The sequence below is a fragment of the Triticum dicoccoides genome, chromosome 7B (assembly GCF_002162155.2).
Source record: "Triticum dicoccoides isolate Atlit2015 ecotype Zavitan chromosome 7B, WEW_v2.0, whole genome shotgun sequence".
Lineage (NCBI taxonomy): Eukaryota > Viridiplantae > Streptophyta > Magnoliopsida > Poales > Poaceae > Triticum > Triticum dicoccoides.
The window spans coordinates 580,652,709-580,662,997 of record NC_041393.1 but is presented as its reverse complement, the minus strand read 5'-3'; the positions used below and the strand labels follow the sequence as shown (position 1 = coordinate 580,662,997).

The 10,289-nt window shown below is 46.4% G+C and overlaps 1 protein-coding gene across 2 annotated transcripts; it reads right to left on the bottom strand.

Annotated features, from left to right (window-relative positions):
- Positions 1-593: 593 nt before the first annotated feature.
- LOC119341046 (protein SEMI-ROLLED LEAF 2-like) lies at positions 594-10,237 on the bottom strand. Of its 2 annotated transcripts, none has more exons than XM_037612942.1 (20): positions 10,129-10,237; positions 9,550-9,693; positions 9,382-9,456; positions 9,177-9,292; positions 8,906-9,020; positions 8,683-8,811; positions 7,929-7,976; positions 7,355-7,545; positions 7,073-7,269; positions 6,700-6,986; positions 6,372-6,521; positions 5,750-6,271; positions 5,482-5,631; positions 5,060-5,135; positions 4,702-4,826; positions 2,241-2,441; positions 2,017-2,154; positions 1,777-1,899; positions 1,311-1,529; positions 594-1,196 (listed from the first exon to the last, which is right to left on the bottom strand). In XM_037612942.1, the coding sequence occupies exons 2-20, from the start codon at positions 9,682-9,684 to the stop codon at positions 1,026-1,028; spliced, it is 3,168 nt and encodes a 1,055-aa protein (XP_037468839.1). In that variant the 5' UTR covers positions 9,685-9,693; positions 10,129-10,237; the 3' UTR covers positions 594-1,025. The 2 variants fall into 2 exon arrangements, with proteins under 2 accessions (XP_037468839.1, XP_037468840.1); XM_037612943.1 differs by having other exon boundaries at positions 594-1,193.
- Positions 10,238-10,289: the final 52 nt, after the last annotated feature.

The window sequence follows — 10,289 nt, the reverse complement described above, 5'->3', positions numbered from 1 at the left end:
CTAGACTTGCCGTCTCTCTTTTCTTTTGAAACGGAGGCAAAATGCTTGCCTCATTCATTAATTAAGGGGTTTAGAGTACACGGAAGCGGCTTAATATCTAGCCCGTCAACAAAAATTACATCAACCGATTAATCTTGCGGCATGATAGCGCTCAAGTGTCAGCTCCCCCGTGGCCCAAAGCTCGGCCTATCCTGTATAAGCTTTACAATGTAGAATGGTGGCGTCAATTTCTTCCAGAAGACGTTAGCGTTCCTCCTATTCCAGATGACCCAGGAGATAAGCACGATGAGGGTGGCCATGGCATTCAGGTGATCTTCGGCATGTTGGTCCACCAATTCTTGATAGTACGCTCATTCGCCCATTGATCTATCGGCAATGCCCCTAAGCCGAGCCACTCCTTCATTCTCCACACTCGCAACTCTTGCATAAAGTGCATAGGCCACAATTGCGTTGCAATTATGCAATAGCTAATAAATGCGGTACAAAATGGAAAGAAGGAAACATCTCGATTCAGGTGTCAGCCCGAGATCAGATCTTCAGACCTGCCTGGTTTAATCTCAACAATGACACTCTTGCAATCAATCAGATGCATGTTCTGGTAGATGGGGGAGTGCTTCCTTGTACACATATTATACACATCATTTTCGTTATGTATTCCTGCAATCTGCTGCCATTGAGGCAGCATGTTATGTTACATGGACGCACACACTTCTGCCGGTAGAAGGCACTGCTCCCCCCAGTCCCTCTACGCATCGCCGAGATGGAGATAATATACAACACAGCAACCAACCTATATACCACTATTATACACAAAGAATGGGTGCTGAATCCGGTCGACCCTCTAACACAGCGCGCGCGCGGATATATTACAGCCTTTTCCGGCAAAAACCATTCATGGGCATTGCCACATTTCTGGTGAGCAACCTGAGATCCTGATCTGTGCGAACTACGTACCTGTTTCGGTACCATGCGTCGAGACGTGACACGACAGACTTGCTGCTGCTCCGGGCTGAAACTCATTCGCCTCAGCACCCTGCAGCCCTGAGGAAGTTGTCGTAGGGGCTTGACGCCGGCAGCTTCAGGAAATGTTGCTGGAAGGGATCGTCTGCCGTCTGCGGGTTGCTGGTGTTCATGTACTCAGGGTAACCCTTGAAGTTATCGTCGGCGAACGGGTTCGTGCTCTGCGCCCCGGCCTGCTTAGACAAAGCCTCGTTGGTTTCAGCATCTTGCTAAAATGTAGTACTAACATGCTTCTCTCAGATGCGTTGTGAGAGACTGAAGAATGGTCTGCAGAGTGGAAATTATGCTACCTGAGGCAACGGTGGATCATGGAAGAGAGCCAGCTCCATCTGGTTGGGCTGATGGCTTGGCAGCGGAGCTGCTTGCATGTTCGTCTGGAAGCTCATGAAGGTAGACATCTTCTGCTGTTTCCCCATCGTCAGGGCTTCGCATTGGCTAGTCATTTCCATGTATGGCATGTCTGCTGACACGAAAGATTTTTCCGTATGATGTGCAGGGTCTGCGCCGACCTATGAAATGGCAAAATGATGACAAATGTAAGTTCATGAAGCGGTCATTCTGTTCAGATTGTGCAATTTCAATCCTGATAAACCTCAACTGTCTTCTGCCTGGATGTGCTACTTTTCTAGAGATAATCTGCCTAGATATGCTACTAGAGGACAGATAGTTGCTGACAGAACCGGTAATCAACTCATGCCAGGTTATCTTATCATGACAGTACCCAAAGAAAAGCATGGGATTCTGACAAGGACATACTGTTTCGAGAAGCTGATCAATACTCATAAGATCTGCAGTAGGTACAGATGTTGCAGAAGTTGCTGTACTTCCTGAAGCTTCCCCAAAGATATCGTTCTCATTTCCCAGGTCAATCAGCATAGCCTATTGAACACACTCAATTAGCAACAGAAGTACTCGAAGAATACAGTGGTCCAAAATTATGGTGGTTTCAGAAGTAAAAGCTGTAGGCAAATATATATATGTGGAGGACACATATACCTCTTCATGGTGGCCATTCTCATGAGATCCTGATACTGAATGCTCAGCAGATTCTTCAAAGAACTGATTGCTCATTGGGCACATGTCATCGGGAGCGAAGTCACTTAGCAGTTGGCTTCTCACACTGTGCAACTCTGCCTGCAGAAACAGAAAAGTCAAAAAACAGCTGCATGGAAATTGTTTCAAATGATGAACCTAATACCAAGTGAGAAGGTGAACATTACATCAATAATATTTACTATATTGTTCATGATTGTAGAGACGATGCACTCTCGAGATTGACTTTCTGATACTTCTATTGCTTCAAGGGCCTTCAACGCGCTAGCATTGTCCTCTGGTGATCCGTATATTTTCGATGGGTTATCAGGGGAATCTTTCACAGCCTGAAGTTTACTATCATCCACTATATGGAGGAATGGATCGCCCTAGGTAAAACACCAACAAACGCAAGATATAAGGTCTATGTCAACATGAAGTGAAGATGCAAATGAAAATATACTCAATGGCAACACAGTGAACAAGTCTAATTGGTTAATCTCCAGAATAAACAGAGATGCAACTGAAATCCATCTGGTATGTGTTACACAAATTAGGAATAGTAACATAAGCATTGTGGACAAATAAATGAGGATGACCATGGTCTGTGAATTTACCGAAAAAGGGTTTTCCCCCGCTTTATATATAAAGCATCATCTCCGATTACAACCGATAGACCGAACAACGCACACAATGCACACACCCAAGGCAAGATACAAAGGTGCCGGGCACCGACACAACACCCCACCGACAACAATAGAGAGGTGAACCGGACAACAACGAAGCCAGGCCTCCAAAGCGATGCCTCCAAGAAGGGTACGACCATGAATAGTCGCCATCGCCCGATCCGTGAAGATCAGGTTTTCACCCGGAGCAAGGCGGTAAGAGTGGGAACGCCGCGACGGAGCCTTCAGGAAGGGTACGGCGTCAATTGCCGCCGCCACCGTCGGCCAGTCAAAGGACTGGGCAAGTGGTGTACCCCGACGCCCACACTCCACCGTCGCACCCTAACTCTGCCAACCACCTGCAACCACGCCACCCGCGAGGCCATGGATGCCCGCTCGCACCTGAGACGCACGCTCCGCCCGCAAACGTCGCGCCTCCCGCCGCCAGAGCCGCCGCCCTGCAACCAGACAACCCCGAGACCTACACAAAGGCCCCGGCTTTGGACCAACCGACGGCCCTCAATCGACAGATTCACCCGCAGACGCTCCGCTGGAAGACCTATGCCAACCCGTCCGCGGCCGAGGGACGGGGGAGAAAGGGGAGCGGACAAATCCGGACCGGCACATCCCGTGCCGGCGACAGGTGGCGCGACCGCATCGAGGCCACCCATCCCTCCAACCGAGCTCCCCGCCGAGCACGAGAAAAGGAGGAGGAGGAGGAGCGGACGCATCCGGACCAGCAAACTGTGCCGGTGACAGGTGGCGCGACCGCATCGAGGCCACCCGTCCCTCCTACCTAGCTCCTCCGCGGGCACCCCCGTGACGTCCTACCATGGTAGCTGGCGCATATCTCCGCGAGGCCATCTGCAAACGCGCGCCCGCCAAGGAGGGAGACCAAATCGACCCGCCGCCGAAGCCTAGGAAGCTCACCAGGGAGGCCCTCCCGCGCCGAGCGCCGCCGTCCAGGCGCAAGGGCCCGCCTAGACGAGGGTCGCCCACCTCCACCGCTGCCGCGCCGCCCCCTCACCATCACGCTCCGGCGAAAGGGCCGCCCGCGGCCCAGGCCGCCCGCAGCCCGCAGCGTCAGGGGCGGATCCGGACGCGCCGTCACCACCCGCTGGCCTGCAGCACCCGCACTGCAGCGCCGCCACCCCCCACCAGCATACCACGGCAGAGGGCGGCCGCCCGCAGCCTAGTGCGCCCCCTACCGCGCCTCGAGGCGACCGGATCTGAGCGCCGCCGCCAGAGACGCGCACGCCATCCCCGGCCAGCACGAGTGCACCACCACCGCGCCGCCTGTCCCGTCGCCAGCTTGCACCGCCGCCGCACCTCAACGCCGATGAGCAGCCACGCCGCCGCGCCCGTCGCCAAGCGCTGCGTCCCCGACCAGCCGCCGCAACCCGCGCCGAAGCCGCCGCGCGAGGAGACGAGGAACCCCGCCGCCGCCGGCGACGGTCGGGCGAAGCCCGGCCGTGCCCTTGGGCGGCGGCGAGGGAGGAGGAGAGAGAGGGGGGAGACCCGGCGGCGGCGGCGGCTAGGGTTCCCTCTCGGTCGCGCGCGGGGCGACGCGAGAGGGAACAGAGCGAGTCAACCTCGTGTTTGTTTCTTCTTTGTAGTCTGTGAATTTCACTGCATTTACCAAATGAATTCTAAAAACGACAGTACATTGTCGATGGCAAGAAAACAATAAAGGAAGGTATACAGGTGATTTTCATTATTATACTTATGCATGTTTAATGTGACAATTCAGGTGATTGTGTGGTAAACAAAATTTTCAGTGAAGGCCATGGACTTGTGATATCAACATGAACATTTGGGAAAAAAAGAAATTCTGGAAAGTAACAAGAATGGGCTAATGTCTTCATCCCACTTAAAATATCTAAGCATATCATTTCGCAGGATCATGTCTTGTTTGGGAGGTTACACTACCATAATCAAAAAATATATACCAGACACCAAACAAGGGAGATCTTTTATCACATACCGTTTTGTCATTAATCATCTGTTTACAGATTGGAATAAGAGGTGCCACATTGAAAGCTCTTGAAGAGAAAATTGTCATGGCTGTAGCCAGAGTAAACAAGGAGCGGCGTCGAGACGGTGGTAATTCTACAAGGTTAACAAACAGAAAACACAGATAGGTGCAAAAGAGTCAAAACTGAATTCTAGTGTAAGGTTATTATTAGAATGTCATATTATATTGTTGAACAATTATTACAGCATCATGATTCATGAACAACATAAGTTTTAGATTATATATTTTCTACAAAAAAAAAGGTTACGTGGAACACTGCATTTATATTTACAGCTAATAATGCTTATAGTCAATTAGACTGTATTACCTGCTTCAGTTAGTGAATAGTGCCTCAAAGCAAATGCAACCTGAAAGCTCTGAGTAAGAGCCTCAAAAATGGATGCCTGGAAGAGCAAAGGAAGGAAAACCATAAGAAAAGAGGATATCATGAATTCATGATAGAGATATCATTCTGGTTTTGAGCTGAAGCACGAATAGATGTTAATTCATTAGAAGAAACAGAAATAAAACACTTTGCTCTTTTGGGTGTCAACTGCCTGAAACTGTATAACACTTTGCTCTCCAGTGTTGATACCCACAAAGTGGAACATTTAGTTCCGCAAGTGGATCCTTGGTTAGCATGAGATTAAGGTTTTGCATTAAATATCTGGTGTCTGTTTTACAAGCACATAATCATGCCAAGAATGATGAAGAAAAAAAAAAAAGAATTTGATTGGAAGAGTAGGTTACCTTGCATCCAGAAAACAACAAAAGCAAGCTGTAGGTATGAGCAATGGCTTCATAGTTTGCAGGAGTGTTCTCAGGAGATACTGCTTGAGCCCAAATGGATGTCAGCAAAAGGGTGATCTGACGACTACTCAACTTCAGCAAAAGTGTATCCTGAACGCATTCAATATATTGCAGAAATGATTATTCATGGTAATAAATATTTTACTCAAAGGTCGTTGACTTTTTAGTTAATAATCCTGAATTGAAGAAAGATTATTTATGGAGGTACCATTTCATCATCTGACTTGCTTGAGGATTTTTTGTCTTCCTTCACAGACATAGAAGGTGCTCTCAGAGCCATTGAAGGACCTCTAAGAACAATGGAGGGAGCTTTAACAGATGAAGGAGCTCTCAAAGCCATTGATGGACCTTTTTTCATGGAAAAGTTAGGCATTCTCATGCTACTGCGGCGGCTTTGAGACACAGGTAGCTTTTGCCGATTAGCACTTCCAGTCTCTTCACCAACGCTGTGCGAATTACTCTTGCTTTCTCCTTGTGAATTGTCAGAGTGCTTATCCTTTTTCAACTTGTCAAAGATAGCAGCTGAAGATGAAAACACGGAGACAGCCCTAGAGAGTGTTCTCTGCATATCATGTGCCCTAGCCTGGCTTGTAGCACTTGCTTGAAGTATAGGGGAAACGGAGGAGGGGACCAAGACAATAGCAAATATGCGGTGTGCAGCCACACGTGCTTCATGATCAGGATGGATCATTGTTAAGAGTAACTGATGAAATAGAGCTTCTGGGAACACCTGACAGCATATAAAGAAGATAAATTTCCGAAGCAGAAAATGGTACTGCTGTCTGAGATGAATTTAAACACTTCACTTTTTTTTTGCTTCAAGATTATACCTTATTCTGATATTGAATATTTGGCACAGACGCAATTATTTGAGCTGTGCGATAAACAGCAGCCGCAGTTGATCTGGCTACAACAGGAGTGCTTGAAATGTTCTCTAGCATTACCGCCATCATATCAAGAACTGGCCCAGCATCAGATACCTGATCAACAAAATAGTCTTAATGATCCGTCCATGCATTTTGGAGAGATCTTCACTTGAAGATAACTATATAATTGCACAGCTCAGACTTCTGGAGGGCATCAGTTAAAATCTTGTATTTACAGAAGGAACAAGCAGATAAAGCATAAAATTTCAGATGGACAGAAAAGAAATCATACCTTCTTTGCCAGTTCCACTAGGCATTCATCTATGGCCTTTCGGAATTTTTCGTTCCTTTTTACTAGCTCCGCATCTTTGCTACCAAGAGTAATATGGAATGTTCTCTTTAAATGCCTGACTAGATCACTTATGGCGCCTATAGTTGCTACTGAAGCCTGAGCATTGGATTGCTCTGCAAGGATAGAAGCCACTTCCACGATGCTAAGCTGCATGTCTGGTTGCTTCACCATTGCTTTGTTTTCAATATGCTTTACCAGTAGAGCCAGCAGTAAGTGCATGTTTACCCCTGTGTAAGTCATTTAAACAAAATAAGAAACTGGGTTGCTTTAATATGAAATACTTCTATGCTCTCATAGAATGCAAATGAAGTACCTGAGTGTTCCACTAACAGTTGCATGTCTAACAATACACACAGAGCAAGTCCATTATCTGGTGACCAGGAACTACTGCTACCAAAGCGCCGGAACACAGACTCTAAGATACGACGGAATGTTGTTGCCTCCCTAGCAAACTTGGCCATATTGTGCACACAGATTCTGGACCAAAGCTTAGGATCCTTAGCATCTTCCCTGCAGCACAGGAGTCTGTTGAGAAGCCAACTACAGAATAAGAAAATTATCAAACAGACAAAGAGTAGGAATACGATTATATTACGTAGCCAGGGTAACTCCTCCCTTAGCATTAACTATGCTCTCCCAGGTGGGGATCTCGATAATGACAAAGGGGGAGTTATTTTCCTCTGTTTTTGGGACTTCTTGTGCAAATTCATTGTCTGGAACTTTGGTAACTTGGTCATCAATCTGGGCCCTCTGAGGTTTGTAGTTTTCCAATACAACTTCAACAACCTGGAAATGAATATATAAAAACAAAAGCTATGATGGAACAATTGGAAATACGGTCTACTTGTGCAAGGAGTTGAAAATCTGATATTAACCAAAATAAATACCAATAAGAAAACTCCCATGCATTAGCAACTTACATATCTCTTCCCTAGAAGTGGTCTTGATATTTCAACGATGCTAGAAGTAAAACTTAACAATTATATGGCAACCTCTTAAGAGAGGCAGTTCATGGTCATTTCACTTAAATAAGTGTAAATAGAGGGGAGAAAAACTATGCTAGCTGGGTTAGGATTTAGATAGGTCAGGAATGAAGCATAGTTTTTTTTATGTAGTAAATATGAAAAAGAAAGATACAGAAAGAAAAGTACTGTGCAGATATTACTTACATTATCAAACTCTGACGAGATATGAGAAAGCTCTCCCATGAACCAGATCTGTTTAACACAAGAAGAATATTATGACTGCTGATAATATTTGGTTTGCAAGATCCAGATGTTTAGAGTAGTTAGTGTATAAGCTTGAGGAAAGTAGTTGTTGTATAATAAATGAATGACACTTCCATTTTACATCATTCATGTGAGTCCTATGACTACACTGGAGCACAAATAGAAGACATAGAAAAAAAAATAGAGCAATAGAGGATAATATGGATACAATTGGAGTGAGCATCCTTGGCTGTAGAAATAAGTTGTGAGAATGTATGGATCTATCTAGAATTTCTGTTGGGAAACAGTAAATGGATGTCCAAGTCCCTTGAAAGATATTTAATTAGCATTTACTCCCTCCGTTCACTATTATAAGATGTTCTAACTTTTTTCTGAATCGGATGAATATATATGCGTTTTAGTGTGTTTGTTCACTCATTTAAATCCGTACGTAGTCCATATTAAAATATCCAAAAGGTCTTATAATAGTGAACGGAGGAAGTAATATTTATTGCTTATGATAATTCATTCATCACATGATAAGGAATGCACCAAATTCTAATATAAAATATGTGTGTCAGATGTGTTATTTTGAACCTCTTTTGGCAATGACGGTCTCCTACACTTGAAATTGTCCCATTCACTTCTTCACCACTTTTAGCAATCAACGTTAAGATGTCGTACTTGTTTGATATTGTGTTGTGATAGATCTTACCATAGCTGAAAGAGCTTGCAGGCCTGCAGCACGCAGTGAAGTTGCTCTGTCATCCTCTCCTGCTTCTTGAGCTAGTTCACAAAGTCTTGGGACCAGCCCTTCTAGATTGAACTGATATGTACCATCCACCTGGAATACACAAGAATGTAAACACAAAACAGGCGTTATGCCATTTTAGGTATCGAATAATGCCATCCACTGAGGATTAGGCCAACGGGAATACCTGATTGACAGCAAAATCAAACAAGGTTTCACAAGCTATTATGCGCATGTCATCCTGCCTCTTTTGATCCAAAAGTGTGTGTACAATGCTTAGTAAGCTACTCGCAAGCAGTGGCCTGCATCGAGCAAATCACCTTCATATTAGCCATTCAGATATAATATTAAACTGTATTCACATCTAATAAATGTCACTAGGATGGTGCTCATTGCTGCAAATAATCTTATGGAATCCAGTGACATGAGCAAAAAGACAGTTGGAAAGTAAGACTGACATTTGTTCTTTGCAAGAAACCAGCAGTCTGCGGTATATCAGCATCACCACTTTTGCAAAACCATACTGCTCAGCTCTTAATTCCTTGTAAATCCTTTGCTCCAGGTAAACTGTGATCTGCTCAAATATGAACACACATTAGAATGCACGCAAGTTACCAAAACAATTGAGTAAACATTTCAGGTTCTGAAGAGAAGAGGGGGAACCTTGGGCACTCGAAGAGGGTTCTTGGCGGCGTACTCGCACAGCTTCCCGATCCTTCTCTCATTTGGTTCTTCGTCCTACATCGCAAAAGCACAAGATGATTATTACATTGATCCAGAACACCGGCTAATGCCGCATCATGGTAACATGAAAGACAGAGATGGCCCAACCTGTGTTCTGGGGAAGATTTCGGCAAGGATCTTCTTGTAGCGCTTAACGGGTTGCCTGGACCGTGCCCTGAGCCCGGGGCAGAAATAGCACAGGGCCCCGCACGCCGGCAGGACCTTCCGCGATATCACACCCATCCTCTACTACTGCAGGCAGAATTGATACAGCACATGTTAGTGCCATCCCCAACGCACATTAGAAGCAACCCAAGGCTGTGTGCATCACTCGATGCAGAGGGGGGGTCGACAAAAAACATTAGAAGCAGCCCTTTACAAACACCCAAGGCGGATCGGTTGAACTCGTCAGGATCGATCATCAGCCAAGCAATATAACAAAACAGTTGATTCAGATTTCACTGTATCAGGCTGCGAGCTCTCCCCCAAGGCTACCAAAATCAAGCTACATTTTGGTCAAACCCGGGTTGGTGAGTCGAATCATTTTGGGAGTTTTGCCGATGACGATCGACGACGCACAATCGAAACCGAGCTGCAACACGACCCCATCGTCCGCAATGACACAACACAACCGTAATTCAGACGGCACCAATGCGAAGGCACGGCGATGGGAAGGGAGTCACGTACATTACTAAGGGGACCAAGCCGGCCTTGTCGTTCGGTCGGTCGGATCGGGCTGCGGCGGCGGCGGCGACGGCGACGTGGGGAACGCGGTGGGCGCCAGCCGCGGCGCCGGTGGTGGTGGGTGGGTGGGGGTCGTCCTCTCCGCCTCCTGCCTGCCGCTCCGG